An 18,941-nucleotide genomic window follows, 5' to 3' on the forward strand; every position below is an offset into this window, starting at 1 on the left:
TAAGGGCCAAAGCCATGATGACCATGGAAGACTCTTCCTCTCCAGAAACAGTTGACTACACACACACACACACATACACACACACTCGGACCGAACAACATGCTAAGAACCACACATTCATACCCACATCACTTTATATATTCTAACAACTTTAGACACAAAAACATGTACACGCACGCGCGTACTAACATTCTTGGGCACGTATGGACAAAGTTATGCACGCATACGCCACATGCACACACACGCATGTGCATGCACACACACAATGTCTCCATGGCAGCGTTTATAGTCTCACCCAAGTCAAAGGAAGTCAAAGGTCACACGTCAATGTAATTGTGTGTGTCCGCGATCTAGTTACACACTCCTCTGCGTTGCTAATCAGCTGCTGAGGCTGAAGGTCATTGATCCGAGGCTGATAGAATATTCCAGAACTGTTAAAGAGGAGTTACCAGCGGCGACAAAAGAATATTAAGCTGTCACTGCCTCCATCCCTGGACATAATTATCCCATGAAAAACCTGTTGACAACATTTACAACATGACTCCATCTCCCCTTCATCCCCCCCCCTCCCTTCCACACCCCCCACCCCCTCTGCACCCTCCTCTCCCCACCACTTCTTCTTCTGTGGTTTGTTGACTGTTTATTTATGGATTTTATCTCAAGGGACATATGTCCATCTCGATCTTTAGAGATTCTAGCGGGGATTCATGTCCTAATAAAGATAACGATGATATTCGGGGTATGCAGATGGTGTTGAACTGGTGTGAAGCTGCATTCCTACAGCTCTGGTATGCTACAGAGATATCCAAGAGAGAGAGACGGAGGAAGAAGGGAGAGAGACAGGGAGGGAGAAAGAGAGGGGGGAGGAAAGAGAGAGGGAGAGAGGGGGATGAAAAGCGAGTAGGAGGGAGAGATGGAGGGAAAGATGGAGGGAGAGAGAAAGGAGGAAGAAAGACAGCGAGGGACGAGGAGGACCGAGATAGAGGAAGGGGAAAAGAGAGTGAGAGAAACAAACTGAGGAGAAAAAGAAGAGGTGATAAGAGAAGAATAGAGAGGAGCGTGAGTGAAGACAGGGATCTGGGGAGGGTTAGACCCTCAGTATATATGACAATTTAATCAAAGAAAACATTCAAATTGGCCACGGAATTAATGCAAATTTCCCTTTCCCTCAACTTGTCCGTCTCTGAATTACCCTGGAAAGCCTGGAAACCACAGTCTGAATCATGCCTGCCCTCCAGCCCCCTTCCACCTCATATATTAGCAAACAGCCAATTCAATAAGCAAGTGCTCAACATTCACCGCTAAACCTCTAGCAGTGAGAAGAAAACTCTCATTAAAGTGGCGTTCCACACGAGTCCCACAGACTCTGGCGCCGGCCGAGGACGGGATGCAAAACAAACACACCCACCCGCCTCCGGAATGTTCCCGGGACCCCGGCGACATCGAGTGGGACTCGACGGTGACGCGTGGAAAAGGCCACCGAGCTCGCGCGCGTTCACCGTCGAGTCCCACTTTAGCGCCGTCGTCCCTCATTAGCATAGGGAACGAGGCTCATGAATTAGCGGTGGCGCCGGGGGGGGGAGGGGGAGACACTTGCCTTGATAAGGGCAGCGGAGAGGTAGCACTGCTGCGTAAGCAAAAAATGAACAGGACACACACTTGTGGTCGAACAGAGGCACAGGAAGTGGGGCTGGGACCCAAGTGTCCTCCAGGTCCCTGGACCAGGAGGGACAGAGGGGGGGGGGGGGGGGGGGGGGGTAGGTGTGCAGAAAGGAAGAGCCGGAAACCTCGATGGCGCTCTATTGACGGTTGAAACAAACAAATCCCTCCGACGGTGTCAACCTTTAGCTGCGGGAAATATCCATTTAGCTGATTTGCTTGGATCAAACTGTCAAAATGACACATTTGTCTCGTTTCCAGAAGTCTCGTAATCAAGCATATGTAAATATAGTCAGGCGGACACGAGCACAAATACAACGACCCTCCCATAACACCAATTATCCAATCAGCCAAACAACCAATTACTTTGGCCAACTGTGGTCAGTTTTTTTCCTCTCGAAAAACATGAGTGTTTTCCACTGCAGTCAGACACTCTGTTGCTGCAGTCTTCTGCATACAGAACAACTCCTGAATTAATTAAACTTCTGATGTCTGAACTCAGAAATATATCTGGCATCCTGAGGACTTGTTATTGAAGTTGAATCATTAGTAGTTTTAAAAACTGTCCAAGGCTCTATTCATGACACAGAGAAAGTGCATTTTTCTTTCAAAATCTTGAGAAATATTTTTGCTGTCCGCCAGCCAATTAGCCAGCCAGCCATCCATCTTGTCTATCCAACAATCTATCATCTATCCAACCAGCCGGTCCACTAGTCAGGCAGCCTGCTACCTAGCTAACGGAGTATGCTAATATAGATAATGTTCTCAGCAATCTGACCAGTAGTGATCTCCAGAGCCAGTCATTGTACAAAGCTTTCCAAACCATCTCTAGCGAGCGTAAGTAGAGAGCAGGCCACAGGTCTCACATTCGCATTTAATTCCTTTTTCTGGAAAACTTTGAACAAAAACAAACTTTTTTCTTTTTTTTTTATCACTCTGCATGAGCGAGCTAACAGCTCTGGGTCATACCTGTGAATGCTCGGCATGATAAACATTCTACCATCCGTCCGTGTCTTTGTCACCGTGCTGCGCTACGACGACACCGGGGGAGGAGGGGGGGTGGGAGGGGGGGGGGTCAGACTGTGGACGATCATTAAGAAGAATGTGTCCGTGGGTTGGAGGTCAATCTCTGCTTGTTGAGTCCAGCCTCACCACTGGGTAATTAGGAGAAAGATGTGTGTGTGTGTGTGTGGGGGGGGAAAGGGGGGGGGTTGCTATGTAAGAAATAAATGACATAGATGGACAGAAAGAAAAGACAGGTACTGTATCCGGCCTCGTGTAGAGATCATGTGGACTGACAACACTGCCTTCCTGATAAATAACACCTTCTTAAAAGAAAGAAAAAAAAAATCTAACCTTTGAACTAAGATGTCCATGCATCCCCCCGGCCCCCCGGCCCCCCAGTCCAGATGAGCCACAGCCTTTCCCAGCACGGTCCAACTGCCTCATTGATTACAGGGCTTGCTGAGGTCTGTCAGAGCTTAGGGACCGGTAATCAATTCTCTAATACCGTTTGAGCCTATTCACTGCTGCACTGATCCACCCTTCGCACACAGGACAGACACACACACGCGCGCGCGCGCAATAAACACAACCCAGATGGCCGTGGTAACAGGGAACAATAACTCCCAGATATTAACTTACCAAGTGGGCAACGCTGGAGCACTGTCATCTAATGGCATTATCAAAATGACTGTGCTGGTCTTGAGAGACTCTGTCTTCCTCCAGCCTGATGTCATCTACATAACTCCAGACAGCCGGCTGCCGGGGGCTCTGCTGACCGCGCCGACAGACCACCAGCGCTCGCTGGCCGCTGACAAGCCTCATCCCAATTAAACTGATTGGCTTCCAGACAGGAGATGGGCCGCTGTCGTCCTATGAGACGGCACGTCCCCCGTTTCCCCCCCCCCTCCCAGGAAGTTGGAGAACGATTGGATGCTCAGTCTGCCCGTGGAACCGTCTTCTGTTTTTCAGCGGTTGTTTAAGGATGTCTGACCTGCGTGTGTGCTCGTGTGTGTGTGTATTTATGTGTGTGTGTGTATTTATGTGTGTGGATCACAGCGTTGGTATAGACGTGTTGTGCTCGAGGCGGGCCATCTGTTTTAAAGATGAACCAGCCTGTTTGACTTTGAAAACTTCAACAAACGGCAAAAGCTTTCGTCTCCGTCATCTCTCTGTTGCCCCTCGATAATCAGTCGTCAGAACCAACCCTCAACGTCGGGCGCAGCCAAAGCATCCGCCGAGTTATCTCGCACGTCATTCACACGCAAAGCCAAACAGACCGTCGTCGCAACAGCAACGACAACGGCAGACATCCAACGACAAAGCTTCAAAATGGCCGCCACGACGCGGGTGGCGACTAGTCCCGTCCCCCCTCCCTCCTCTGCCCTCCCCTCCCCCCGGTTCCCTCACCTGGGCGTGTGCGGCTCCTCCACTCGGTTCCCCAGCTGGAACTCGTGGGACTTGCTGCGGTGCAGCGCCGTGAACCCGGGCAGGAGGTGGATGAGCTTGCGGTTCTGGGGGGGCGGTGTCCCGGGGGCCTTCACCTTGTTCCTGCAGCGCATCGGGGGCGTGCCCGGGGGCGTCATGGTGCTCACCACCAGGGGCGTCCGCGGCGGCGTGTGGGCAAAGTGCCTCTGGCGGGGCGAGGGGGGCAGCGAGCGGTGGCCCGAGTCCAGGGAGGGGAGGAGGCCCGCGGGGTGGCCGTCCACGGTGAGCCGGTCCGGGTAGCACGCCTGGGGGGACTGGCACGCCTGCTGCAGGCCCCGCGTCTGGACCTGGGGGCTCTGGGACAGCTGGAAGCGGATCCACTGGCTGGGTTCGGGCTGGCACACCGGGGTGTTCTCCTTGCCCGACTCGGAGGTGGGCCACTGGATGGCCCAGTCCTGATTGATCTGGCTGCCCGCTGTAGGGGAGACCCAGGGAAGGAGATGTTACGGACGCCGCCCACAGGGAGATACTGAATCAACCACAGACGACAAGCTGATTGCGACAGATCACAGACAGAATATCCTCTGTAAAAGCAACAAACAGCAGCATGCGGTTATCGAGCCAAAGACGTGCAACCACGGGGAGATACTCAGAACTATGACGACGTTGCGTTTCAATCGGTGGTAAACACAATTTAACGAATGGAACATTGGAACAGTAATCAATAAATCCAAACAAAGAAGCTGTATGGGCCAAGAGTGAGGACGTGTCGGACGTGGGTATCGCATGAGACACGATGTCGGAGATGCGAGATGAACAGAGAGGAGGGGAGCGAAGGAGAGAAAGAGCGGGGAGTAGGGGCAGGAGAGAGAAGCGCAGAGAGGAGCAAAGTGGAATGAAGCACACCTACAGGGATGACAGCGAGATGGATGAGGCAGGTGTGGATGACACCCCACGGGTCAGTGGCTATGGAGGAGCTAAACACTGCTGCGGTTCACAGCTCAGGGAATAATACTTCACCTCCGTTGCTGTGGAATTTCTCCTCCTCCTGTTGTTCTTTATGAGAGAAGGAAGAAAAAAGAAGAGGTACACGTTTATATCGATCGGGCAAAGTTAAGGCCGCCGTCATTGGCGGTGCCGTGACAAATGACAGCTTCTCTCCTCGTCCTACAAGTGGCTTTTGAGAAAAGGAACATCTGACATGCTCCCGGAGAATACCTCAACAATCCTCAAGAAGCGCTAATCCTCGACAGTTTGCTCCCCATGCCAATGTTGCTCGGCCTCTGAGGGCCTCTTGGCGTAGAAACCTAATTAACACGATGGGGAAGTAAGACACTGAAGACAGTCTCGAAAACCCAGCAGGAACTACGAAACCGAAGCCCCTTTATGGTGATTCGAATACTCCCCATACGACACAGTGACAACAGATACAGATATTTACATTTAGTCATTTAGCAGATGCTCTTATCCAGAGCAACTTACAGTAACTACAGGGACATTCCCCCCAAGGCGAGTAGGGTGAATTGCCTTATCCAAGGACACAACGTCATTTGGCACATCCTGGAATCAAACTGGCAACATTCTGATTACTAGCCCGATTCCCTCACCGCTCAGCCACCTGACTCCCTGTCTGGGCAGAATGTGCCGGAATTGCCAGCAACACCGTGAAGCGGTGACCCTCTGGCCCTCTGAAATGTGACTCCTCGCCATAGCAACTCGTGGACTCCACAGAGACTTTGTCAAAGTAAAAATGTGACGTTTCGATGCGTGTGTTTGCACGCATGGAGCAGGCACGGTCGCGAGCGATCGCCATGTCACGGAATTGTTTTACTGGCAAGGTGTTCATGTATTTGTAATTATAGCTGACCTTCTGCCGGCGTTTGCCAGAAGTTGCCATGTGTAGATCAGGCGTCCCGTGCATGTACCCTGACTGTAGGAGGGGATTATTAGGATTGGGAGGGGAGTGAGCGAGGTGAGGGGATGGAGGGCGGGGGGTGTCAGGGAGAGTCCCCAAGGGTGTGTCTGCTCCGACGAACGCCAGACTGGGAAACGAGACCTCCCTCAGATCCAGGCTGCTGCCAGCGGAGGTCAAAGGTCACACCATCGGTCAGGGGACTGGGGCTGGGTGAGACTGGATGATTTGTGCCGATATGGTCACTCTGCGACAAGGTCTTTCGCCGCGGATGTTTGACGCCTCAAACGCCGAATCGACTCTTTCACGTCTCTCCGAGACGAGAGAAGCCGAATGGCGGATGAGTTGCAACGCGGGGGGGGGGGGGGGGGGGGGGAAACAAACACTCCAAAGCAACTCTCATCCGCGGACGAGCGCGCCACGCCAGCCCCTCATTATGCAGCGGGGGAAGGCGCTCCAGTTAACCTGCGAGACACCCGCGGGCTCCTCCGGTGGAGTGTCTGGATACACAGCCCTGGAGAGGGGCTCTGAACCCGGGACGTACGCCCTGGAGAGGGGCTCTGAACCCGGGACGTACGCCCTGGAGAGCCTCTCCACATCCCTCTCTGGCTGACAAGAGACCCACTACAGCCATCGAGGGGCCACATCGTCACGCAGGTGTTCCTGGGGGTGAACGTCGTCTCGACAGGGCCCCCCCCCCCCCCCCCGGCTCTCCCAGCAGCGAACGAAAGGAAACGCCGGAGTGCTCCCCCTTGAAGCCACGCCACGCGCGGGAATCGATGATGAAGACGAGGACGTCTCCGTCGAGCCTCCTTCATTAGCGGGGGGGAAATTAACCCCCCCCCCCCCCCCCCCGAACAAGATCCTCCACCTCCGCTTTTGGAAATGCCAGGAGGCTTCAAAGTCTGCCCGTCCCCCGTCCCCCCAGCACCCGAGCTCCCCCCCCCTGTTAAGAGGGTCACAGCCCTAGTCAATATAGATGCTGGGGGAGGGGGAGGGGTGCGGGCGACAGACACCAGAGGAATCGAATCGAATCAAAGGCCGGCACCCATCTAAAAAATGAATAGTCGTGCATAATACAGCATTGTGTGCAAAACGTCTGGCTCTCTCGAAACGCTCGCCGCATTCGAAAGACGCCCAAATCAAATCGCATAAGTTCGGACGTTCGCACGGAAAACGTCGCCTTTCACCGACGCTCGCTGGCGAAACTTGTATCTTAGCAATGGCTCAAATTCAGACAGAGGCAGATCTCGGCGTTGCACGAAGTCACCTCGTCGAACGGAACCAACCCCCCAGTCTTCCACTGCCGAGCACGGATGACAGAGGACAGAAACGTCCCTGATATCTTTCCAGTCTGGTAGAAATATGACATTGGAGGTGACAGACTCATATCATGACGTAAGCCTCTCCCATGACAAAGAGACACGGGTCCCTGAATGAATTCAGGTGAACGGGATAAATAATCGATGTCAGACAGCTCGGAAACCCAAAGCCTCCACCCGGCTCACTTTCTCCCCACAGCTGACTGGGACCCCAGGCTGGAAAGAGAGTGTTTACTTTTCGAGCGACGCCTGTCCGCCCTCTGGATGCTCCATGAAGCCTGTCCTCTTTTAACCCTCGCAGCCCCAAAACAGCTCTATACCTCCACAAAGGAGACTGAGAGAGCCAGCGTCAGCCTCACCGACCCAGCCCTCGAGGGGGATTCACAACGCCTAACTCGGTGGTTTGTTGATAATGGAATAGCGTAGCATTGTTTGTTTTTGTTGTTGTTGTTGTTGTTGACATGGGCGGGTGGGGGGGAAGCCGACAGGGGCGTAATTAGCCTCCCTGGAGTGGATGTGTGGTAAATGACATAGAACCCCCACAGGGAGTTTGGCTGTCTTACTGGGAGGCTGGCTGGCCAGTGAAGGGTTAGGGTGTTTGGGCTGTTTTATGACAGGGAGGTTTGATGGACAGGTTGAGGAGGTAGCCTGACTGAAGGTGTGGCTTTGACTGTAGGCCTTCGACGTCCTGAGCGGCAGCATTTGCACTTATTTGGTCTCCACCTTCCTGTCGCTCGTCCTCCTCTTCCTCTTCCTCTCACCTCTCCCATCCTCTGATCTATTCGTCTTTGGCAATCTCTCTTCTCCTCTGCCCTCCTTTCCCATCCTCTGCTCTCCCCTCCTCCTCTCCTCTACCTTCCTCCTTTCCCATCTTCTGCTCTCCCCCCCCTCCTCCTCCTCCTCCTCTTCACGGCATTTGAAGCTAATTAACGAGCCGCCTGAGCAATGCAGCGTGTGCGGAGTTGCGTCTCAGACAGACAGACCAGAGAGAGAGAGAGAGACAGAGATAGATAGAGGGAGAGAGAGACAGAGATAGATAGAGAGGGAGAGAGAGCTAGATAGAGAGAGGGAGAGAGAGCTAGATAGAGAGAGGGAGAGAGAGAGAGAGAGAGAGAGAGAGAGAGAGAGAGAGAGAGAGAGAGAGAGAGAGATGTGATCGGGGGAGGGCTCCCGTCCCTGCAGTTCACAACAGCCCTGAGTCACATCAACACCATCATTTAGACCAGCACGCGCTCTGAGGGGGGGGAGGAGGAGGGGGGTGGCAGGGCGCCGTGGGTGGGCGCCCACAAAGAGGGGCCTAGCCGGGTGATGTGTGGCCGCTGCCGGCGCAGAGGAGCGACTGCCTCCGAAACGTGACTCGTCGCCATAGCAACTCATGGACTCCGCAGAGACTTGGTCAAAGTAGCAATTAGACGTTTCGATGCATGCGTTTGTACGCACGGCGCAGGTACGGTCGCGAGCGATCGCCGTGTCACGGAATTGTTTTACTGGCGAGGTGTTCATGTATTTGTAATTATGGCTGACCTTCTGCCGGCGTTTGCAATTCTGCAGTCGTTTCAGAATGCAACTGGCAGTTACCATGAACTGTCTCCTGTGATGAGAACAAAAGCAAGCAGACATAAGGGCCGCGGCACCAAGGGTTTTTTAGAGAAACATGACGGAATAAGACGAGGGCGATAACTTTTTAATTTGATTCGAGCTCAAAGAAGGTTCCCTCTTCTTTGTATGTGTCGAGAGCTCATTCCAGGAAGAGGGAGGAGGTGTGGGCGGACGTTTTTGCAGTAACTGTCCTAGAAAATAGTCTGGATGACTTGTTAAACCAAATACTTAGCAACACCGCTTAGGGAATCGGGCTTGTGATCAGAAGGTCGCTGGTTCGATTCCAGGCCGTGCTAAATGATGTTGTGTCCTTGGGCAAGGCACTTCACCCTACTTGCCTCGGGGGGAATGTCCCTGTACTTACTGTAAGTCGCTCTGGATAAGTCTGCTAAATGACTGCTAAACTAAGCAGTCTCCATTGTTCCTCAAAGATCACAAAATGGCCCCTTAGCCGCAAAAAATCACATTATTGACCCGTGAACCCTTACAAGTCGGTTACTATCACACCCTGAACCTAATTCACTCAAGCGACTGCTCAAACAGTCTCTGTTCATCACTTAGCTCTTATAACCCTTAACTCAGCGGTTGTATTTAAACTCTGACCTCCTGTAAGCTCCTACTGTTGATCACAGGTCATCTCCAATCAATGGACATAGAAGCACAATCCACTCTAAAACCACACATTCATTTGACATACAATATAGAACTCCATATCAGAAGACTGCCATGGGTGCATACTTCTCTATGGTAACACACACACATAAGCACACACACACACACGAGCACGAACACACACGTCCCGTCGTGTGCACACTCGCTGTCCCAAAGACATGCAGAACACACACACAGTGGGGTTATTGAGCTGGATCAAAGTGTGTTTGATGAGTCCTCAGCCCGCTGGCTCTCCCCGATGAACTGCTGCTTCATTCACACCTCTGCCAAAGCTGCGGGAGAGCCATTAGCCTGCTCGTGTCCACGCCAGGCTAAGAGAGCTAGCCATGAGCCTGCTCGTGTCCACGCCAGGCTAAGAGAGCTAGCCATTGGCCTGCTTGCGTCCACACCAGGCTAGGAGAGCTAGCCATTAGCCTGCTCGTGTCCACACCAGGCTAGGAGAGCTAGCCATTAGCCTGCTCGTGTCCACACCAGGCTAGGGGAGCTAGCCATTAGCCTGCTCGTGTCCACACCAGGGCTGTGTGAGTGCATTGAGATCAGAGATTGCGAGCACGAAAGACGGAGAGAGTGAGATAAATAGAAAGGCAGAAATGGATGAAAGAGAGAGAGAGAAAGAGAAAAGAAAAAGTGTGAGCAAGCAAGAGAGAAAGAGAGAGAGAGAGAGAGAGAGAGAGAGGGAGAGAGAGAGAGAGAGAGAGAGACAGAAGAGAGCGCCATCGAGTGCTCTCCCGGGCTCGTTCGGACCCCGTTCCAGCAATGACCCGCGGCGTCCCCAGCTGGGCCCTGCGTGGCGGCCAACACCCCCTGCCTGCCTCCACTGGAACATGCCCCAGTCTGCCTCTCAGCCAATCACAGCGCAGGGCTGGGCCGGCCCGCCAGTCAGACAGACAGACCTACAGACGGACGAGCAGGTGGACCGACAGACACCCGGACAGACAAAGGAACGACAGGTGGACTCCTCTCCAGGGGACAGACAGGTCCCCGCCCCAGGCATTAGACTGATCCAACAGTGGCACCCGCAGGGGTCCCTGTCCAGCCCACAAACAGAAGCGGGACACATACTCCACGTACGAATGCTCCCCTAGGCACGCGTCAGTCTCGGTGTCGAGATCTGAATCGCTCTCAAACACACACCCTTGTCCGTCACGTGCATCGAGGGTTTGCATCTGTCTTTCGGATTCCTGCGTCGGACGTCTGCTCGCGTTCGTCCACCAGGTGAAACATCGTCTTCCGTTCCGCTGCGTACTGACATAGTCGTGATCTCGCTGTGGTTGACTTATGAGCGGCAAAACGGCGATCACGTGTTCTGCCGTCTTTTGATCTAGCCATGAAGGGTAAGCATATGATAGCGTGTGTGTCCTGTTGTATTTCTGATCTCGTTATGATCTTGACGGTATCTACTGTAGTCATGGTCTAGTTTTATTGATGATCGAGTTATGAGAGGCAAGACTACGACGGTGTGTTCACAGCCCAACCGCTTGACGTCACCTAGCAACTAACTCGTTCAAAAAAAATTCGGATCAGGCTCCAGATGAAAAGTCCCTTCCCCAGACCGGCGGGTGATCTAATGAATCTAATGATGAGCTCTCCTAGAAGAGGCTGTTTAATGTCCCACCAGCCTCCGGAAGACGTAAGGGATGCATGGATGCCTTCCAGAACCCTCTTCAACTTGGCTTCGTTACGGTTCCTCAAATACTCAGGAGTCTCATCTGCCAAGTACTGACGAGGTGTCTGTGAGAGCGTGTGTGGGGGAGGAAGCCATACGTCCAATGACAGGTTATCAAAGATGTTTACAAAACGTTCTCAAACTGACTGACGGTGTCGGTTGTATGTCAGACTACTGCCCTCCGCTGGTCGCGCCGCGACACTGCAGGAGCAGGGAGTCGGCGGTTGTCGAACGTGTGGTCTGCACTGCCCTCTAGTGGGCACCTAAGGAACTGAGGCGGACAGGGTGAACGGCTGAGGATGGCCAGTGTAAACCGTGTGGACCTTGAACACTGGAAGCACCTCCTCTTTATCAAACCAGTGCAAGCTTTGGAGTTACACAAAAGAGATTCAATGTCAAAGAGATTCAAAGTCACCCCAGGCATTTCATATGAGATGTGTGTGTGTGTGTGTGTGCATATGCCTGCCTGTTATGAACCAGGTTTGCAGACACAGAGGATGGACATACAAAGGGTCCTGACCATTTACAGAAAAGCATTCACTGCTACAGACCAAAGTGTAACACTACTTCATGTTTTACATCCCTATTTCAACGCCCTCTACAGGTGGTACTGTCCACACAAATTTGGTTTCACCCAAAGCTGTCATTCCAAATCATACCAGCAGAGGACAACATACACCTATTTTAGAAGAACTAAACCCAAACAGGAGGAGGCGTAGCGGGTGAAAAACACGGGAACCACTTGATGCTTTCAATATGTTCTACAGCTAGATGTTTCCCTGCTCCAACACACCCGTTTCAAATGAATGGGTCTTTATCAAGCTCTCGAGAAGCCGAATAAAGACCATTCATTTGAACCGGGTGTGTTGGAGCAGGGAACCATCTAGAACATACAGGACAGCGGGCCCTGACGACCAGGGTTGAAGACCACGGATCTAACTTATGTCTGCACGGTTGAAGTAAGGGAACAAAGCCTTTAACTGCCAATTACTTCTGTTAATGTGCAGATAACAATGGCTTTGTAAAACAATTCAAATCAAACCCAAAATATAAGATATAATAATATATATATATATATATATAACAGGTGTGTGTGTGTGTGTGTGTGTGTGTGAGAGAGAGAGAGAGAGAGAGAGAGAGAGAGAGAGAGATAGAGAGCGAGAGAGAGAGAGAGAGAGAGAGAGAGAGAGAGAGAGAGAGAGAGAGAGAGAGAGAGAGAAGAGCGAGAGAGAGAGAGAGAGAGAGAGAGAGAGAGAGAGAGAGAGAGCGAGAGAGAGAGAGAGAGAAAAGAGAGGGGGGAGGGGAAGGGTGCCTACCTGACTGGTGAGCCTTCCGGAGGCAGGACAGAGAGGCGTTGAGGCGAGCGCACTCCTCCTTGTTGGCCCCGAACTTGTGCAGCTCCTCGCACACCTGCTCGTCCTCCATCCCTAACAGGGCCTCCAGGGTCACCTCCCCAGGACTCATCTCCTGTCACACACACACACACACACACACACACACGTGCTTTTAGAACGACACACCCAGTCAAGTGGTGCCGCCCCGCTGCCTGTTTCTACATCCCGTCTTCAAACGCACCTGTATTGCCCGGCTTTAAACTCAGTATGGGAGTTGAGTCATCTTTTAAGTCTGTGAAACGGCCCTTTGTGTATGTCTTGTGTTTCATGGCTTTCGCTATGTTGGTTGGACTGCACTTTGGTCAACTGTTGTTGTTTTCAAATGTGCTCCATTTGACGTTGACACGCGCAAGGTCGCGCGTACACACACGCAGACATATGCACAGGGCAAGACAGAGAAAAGTAGAGAGGGCAGATAGAGAGAGACAGAGAGAGAGAGAGAGAGAGAGAGAGAGAGCGAGAGAGAGAGAGAACACAGGAGAAAGAGCGGGAGAGAGGAGACGGGGGGGGGGGGGGGGGAGCACCAGAGAGAGGGAGAGGGAGCTCCAGTCTACCTGGGTGACCTCCTTCCTCATGTTGACGATCCTGAACCAGTGTCCGAGGCGGGGGAAGTCCTCCAGCTGGGGGCCGCGCTCCTCCAGCGCCACCCTGCACTTGCAGGACAGCTGCCGGCTGAAGTACTTCACCAGCTTCCCCTGGGCACGCACACACAGAAACAGCGGGTGAGAAAAAGACAGAGTGCGGGGGGGGGGGGGTGTGAGACGATAGTAATTGAGTCATTGCGCGAGGACAACCCGTGGTATTATTTGAGAAAGTGCACCGTGAAGACGCACATGTAGACCGGTACAGCAGCTCTACTGATTACGTTGGTGACTGCTGAAATATTGTAAATACCACATAATGCTACTTCAAGAGGACAGGCTGAGGGTGCATGAGGTCAGATTATTGAGAATGTCAAAGGTCAGTGGTCAGATTATTGAGGGTGTTAGAGGTCAGTGGTCAGATTATTGAGGGTGTTAGAGGTCAATGGTCAGACTACTGAGGCTTTTAGAGGTCAGAGGTCAGACATCCGAGGGTGTCAAGGGAGCTCTTTCCGCTCACAACCGAGTCACATTCAAGTTACTGTCTGACATTCAGAAAAAAAACATCTAACCCTAATGTGAACTCATGTTCAGGATGGTAGGATTGGCAGGAAAGGGTTTGACTACTAACGTCACACTAAGAAAACAATAGAACTGAGAAAGAAGCTGAGCAGTGGCAAGACTAACACTAACCAACACAGTAACTTTAAAAGAAAAAAGAAAAGCAAGTGATACGACAACCGTATTTCACAAGAGTAGCGCAACCTGTCCTCTCCATGTCCCATGAATACTAACACCCTGTACAAAGTGTTACACACAGCAATCCACTGCACTCTTCCTTGTCCCCACCCATTCAGCCAGTCAGTGTGTGACTTTTAATGTAAACCAGACACACATTTAAATGGGCGGGCGTGGTTGCTGTACACCCGATATTTCTGTGATGCAAAATTGTCATCACAGAAATTGTGTAATTGTGTAAGACCAACAACAAACCAGGATAACAATTAAATTCCTGGAAAGAAAATTCAATCATATCCCTCCTGTTAAATTCCACAAATACATCAATAGGCCATTGCTTTAATTGCAGTTACCGTGCGCTCATTTTGTACTCGGCGCTTTTTCTGACCTACAATTTCCATTAACGTGGAATAACATCTATTTCCTCTTTCATTCATTAGTATTAACGTGACCTTGGTTATTGTGGTTATTAGTAATTGCATGTTATATGAACATCTTCTATTGTGCTCGGTTTAGAAGCACCTTCTCTAAATAACTACCAAACATTTGGCAAAACTCCAGGCCTATAATATAGACGTACTGATGAAGACAGTGAGATTGGATAGAAAGACATCACCTTGGTATTTTATGTCAGAAAACAGGTGAGTCTGTCTCATTAAGGTTTCTCCATTGAATACCAGGACAACTTTCTGAATTCAAGGTGGTATGGATGGAAGCCATGTATGTTGAGAGTAAGGCTGTCTCAAACATGGCATTTAGTTGACTTTTTACTGCCATACAATTATACTACTTGTGATTAAAGATCTGTTGTACATTTTAGTTGGATCAACACCTGGTCAGCTTTGACCGCAATGTTTTTGTAACATAATTGACAAATCGTCTTAGTGAAGCTTTTGGCTGTCTTTTTCCATTTGGTTAAGGTCCCTAACGTGACATTACTGCTTCATAATGTTTTTAATTACACTGACGGCTAACGGAAAGTAGGATATGGACAAATCTACTTCAAAAACACTTGGAACAATAACGTAGGCCTACATAATATGGTTTAAGATGGTTAATTGGTTGATAAGAATAAATAATACGCTTCAATATGCTGGAATTATGCAACAAATGACAACTAACAGAAAAACAACTAAATGTATAATATATAGGCTACTTGAACAATATTTAGCACACAATTCCTTTTATTTGGGTGGAAACATTATGATCAAAATGATTGCGATCAATTTGAAAAACCGACCATTTAATAATTGAGACAGACCTCGTTAAGGGAAGGTGCTACAGAATCTGCTCCCATTCTGAAACTTTGGTTCTGACCAATTTCCTTCTTCAAAACGGCACGATTTACATAACCACAACGAGTAGGACTACTAGGCTATAGACAGGGCTAACACTGTAGGGGCGGAGTCATTGGAGTATTTTTGGGATTCTTGCCCTGTATCCTCTGAATATTTGATCATAGCTGAGAGATCAACAGACTTCTACAACATGACGGTAAACAGTTCCCTTCAGACCCCAACAATGATGTCATCCTGTCCTGTTTGAAGGGGTCTGTGTTAAAACAGGTGGAGCGACTGAAACTGCTAGACATTTGCAAATTGTCAGTGATGTTTATTTCACAAGAGCAGGATATGATGCCATTGACTGAAAATGGCGACAAACGTATGGGTGTTGCTATGTGTTTTTTGTCAGTTTATTTATCACTGTAAGTGTGTGCCTGCGTGCGCCCGTGTGTGTGTGTGTGTGTACACGGCCAGGCAGCCTCATGACACTGCTGGTGTCGTTGTTCAGCGACTTTGAGAACTTTGAAAAACTCTATATAAATAAAATGAATTATTATTATTGTTGTTAAAAGGTCATTAAAGTAGATCTATTCCTAAACTGGTCCGTAACTGTCAAAGTAGAGTACCCTAACTCCTGGACTAAAACTACCAGAATAAACTACCACGATCTATCCCATCACACTAGAACCTTAGGCTCTATAATACACAAAACTACTCAACATAGTGGATCATTTAATTTGCCCTGCAGCCACTGACAGTCGATACATGAATCTTACCAACAGTCACTTTGAATGTGGCTTAAGATGTCCTAGCCCCGTACATCGATGGTACTGAGCCACGTTTCCCTAGTCAGGATGAGCAGTGGTGTTAACCAAACATACCTCTCAAGTCCCAGCTTCAGGGCTGTGAGACACTGGTAACAGATACGGTAGGAGGTGCAAAAGTCTTTATTCTGTTTTAGGAAGAAAATGATTATTAACTGTCTGAAACCTCAGCCTCAATGTCAGTACAGTTTTTACCTAATCTTGACTTGACATGAGGGTGTTCTGAAGGGGTGACTTGAAATATATTTAACACGTGAAAATCCGTATTTATTCCCACACAAAAAAAACTGTTAATGCCTTCTCTGGTCTCCACTGCCACTTTGACATCCGAGTTCCTCCTTGCTCCTAGTTTGTTATCTTGTCTTTTCACGTAACAGTATATCATACAGTTCCTCAGAGTCGTTGTGGATGGAGGGGGGCTTGAGTCAGCTGGGACTGGGTGCGTAACCTCCACTGAGAGGAAAGGAGGTCACAAGGCAGCGTCACATCTCCACGTAGGTTTCTATCCTGCTCCTGTCAATGTGCATGTCGAACAGGTGGCATTTAAACCTATGACTTGCAGCACGGGAGAGCTATAACCAAACCGATGGGACAGTTCAGAGGAGAGAAATTATGATACACGGCCCTGTTGGAAGGTCTCACAGCCACTAACAGCAGGTTTTTCCTGACCATTAAATGAGCATTTTCAGCGTCTCCGAAAAAGTGGAAATTGAGCAAAATAAAACGACAGCAGGTTATAATCAACTGCCATATGCCGATATTGACATAATTGCCATATGCCGATACTGACATAATTGACATAAAGAGTAATCTTTGTAATAAATTCTTTACATAAGGAACGGTACATTTACAGTATGTATTTGGCCACGATGACGACTCAGGGTTTTTTGCTACACAAAAAATAACAAAGTAGGCCTATGAGATGACCACTCTATTAAGGAATGAGTTTCATGACTGACAACGAAAGAGGAATAATGGGACTTCAGTCAGTCAGACAGTCTAACGTCAACCTCATAAAAGACACGTTTCCTGCAGTACTAATAAATTGTCTTCTTCACTCGGTGAAGTCATCAGGTGGGCTGAGGCCTACAGTAAATGTATGTCTCCATTTAAAACCAACCGGCTGTGGTCAAGCAGGGAGTTGCTGGCTTAGAATTCTACAAATGCGTAGAACCAGCAGTGTTTAATTAATTTTTGTAGCAACAAATCTGTCGGCAATGTGTTTTGATAGGCTATCACAGCCCCCAATATAAGGATACCATGGCCATTACATAACGCAATTTACGGAATTCCCTGTGGGCCAATTAAACGGATCACAATATTTTGAAGCAATTTCGCTAATACACACTTGTGTATAACCTACTAGTTGCCGTGCCGTTGACAGACGCGCAGGGAGAGTAATGAATCGTAAACAAAGAGTGTGTAGGCCTCGGCGTTTTAAGGGAGAATTGTGATGGAGAAGAATGGTTGATCCACCTTCTCTACACCACCTGCAGAATGCGCAAGCTCTCTGCAGCTCGCTGCAGCTTCTGCTGCTAGATTTATTACCCTGAACAAAACAGATAGCTGTTCAACACTAAGTCTACAACCTTATTGCAGTAACATTGATAGACAACCATTTCACAGCCCAACCACTTAATACTGAGCACATTGACATATGGAATAAATAGCCTAGTACATGTCATACTGATTTGGGTTGTAACTGTGTGTCATTTGCGCTTACCTCCAACGTCCGTATCTCTTTCTGTGTCAAGTCGTTGGATGTGGCACATTTGGTTCGTAACCCCTCCAAACTGGAGATGCTAATGTCTATCATGTTCTGCACCAACTCGCACTGTTGCAAGGCTTTTTCCAAACTAAGATGCTGCTCTTCGCTTTTTGTCATATTCTCTTCGTCCATAGTTTGCCAGCAGTGGTCGTAATTTTTTTTATCTGCACTTACAAAAATTCTACACCGAACCTAAAAGTGGAAAACCCCATCAGATAGAAGAAGCTGCAAAATGCCAACCAAGGTGTGATGACATATTGTAGTATGAAGGTTTTATATACGAGACTTGGGATGTGTGAGACGACTCCATTGCAGCAGTCCTCGTATTTCCTGGTGTTTCATCAAGGTGTCTCTGATTGAGTGTTGATGCTGAGGCGATATCACACACACTATGAAGATGCACAGGCAGAAACACAAATCTGAGCAGAGCGCTTGAATTAGCTCAATCCAGTTAGCGGTTGTTAATTTTGAGAAGATGTAACAAGCTGTTCAACGCTTCGTCACCAACGGATCGCTTGTTAGCGAGTAACGCATTGTCATTTTAAAGGTGATATGTGATCTGGGCGCAGGTACTCCCCGTCTCCTGAGCTGGCAGCTGCATCCAGGTTCGCTCCAACCACACCGACATGTTTCCTGTCAATCAAATCCACAGCAGCAGCACCGCACGGTCGAGGGGAACAGGAGGAGAGGCACCACCGAGATGCTGAGTGAGATCTCGCGAGATGCGTATCAGTGCGGCGATTGAGAATGCGTGCTTTTTTGCTGTCATCGAACTAGCAACCTGAACCCTTGTTATGAGCAGCAATCCAGAACTCACATGCCAGTTTCCCATACAACATCGAATGAAATATCTTGACATATGTAAATTATAGAAAGCTGCTATTTTGGGGGGTCGTCTAGGGTCGTCTAGGCTACTTCAGGATACATTATTTAACCTGACACACAATTTCAGCATGTCTCTCTCTCTCACACACACACACACACACACACACACAAACACACACACAAACACACACACAGACACCTGTCACACACATGCTTCATGCCACTTGAGCACACACTTCAGACAAATTGTACTGCGGGTTTTCATTGG

At 49.6% G+C, this 18,941-nt stretch overlaps 1 protein-coding gene across 3 annotated transcripts in view; it reads right to left on the minus strand.

Moving 5' to 3' along the window:
- The window catches only part of ksr2 (kinase suppressor of ras 2), a 48,513-nt gene extending 29,979 nt beyond the window's left edge, over window positions 1-18,534 (minus strand). For 2 of the 3 annotated variants that reach the window (XM_084695116.1, XM_084695115.1), the window contains exons 1-4: window positions 17,804-18,534; window positions 13,209-13,349; window positions 12,577-12,727; window positions 4,072-4,564 (exon numbers count right to left, since the gene is read on the minus strand). In XM_084695116.1, coding sequence (XP_084551242.1) covers window positions 4,072-4,564; window positions 12,577-12,727; window positions 13,209-13,349; window positions 17,804-17,980 — 962 coding nt within the window. In that variant the 5' untranslated portion in view covers window positions 17,981-18,534. Of the gene's footprint in view, window positions 1-4,071; window positions 4,565-5,109; window positions 5,146-12,576; window positions 12,728-13,208; window positions 13,350-17,803 lie in introns of all 3 variants that reach the window. The other variant, XM_084695117.1, reaches the window with a different exon arrangement.
- Window positions 18,535-18,941: the final 407 nt, after the last annotated feature.

This window comes from Hypomesus nipponensis, chromosome 28 (genome assembly GCF_054491055.1).
Source record: "Hypomesus nipponensis isolate SF chromosome 28, ASM5449105v1, whole genome shotgun sequence".
Classification (NCBI taxonomy): Eukaryota; Metazoa; Chordata; class Actinopteri; order Osmeriformes; family Osmeridae; genus Hypomesus; species Hypomesus nipponensis.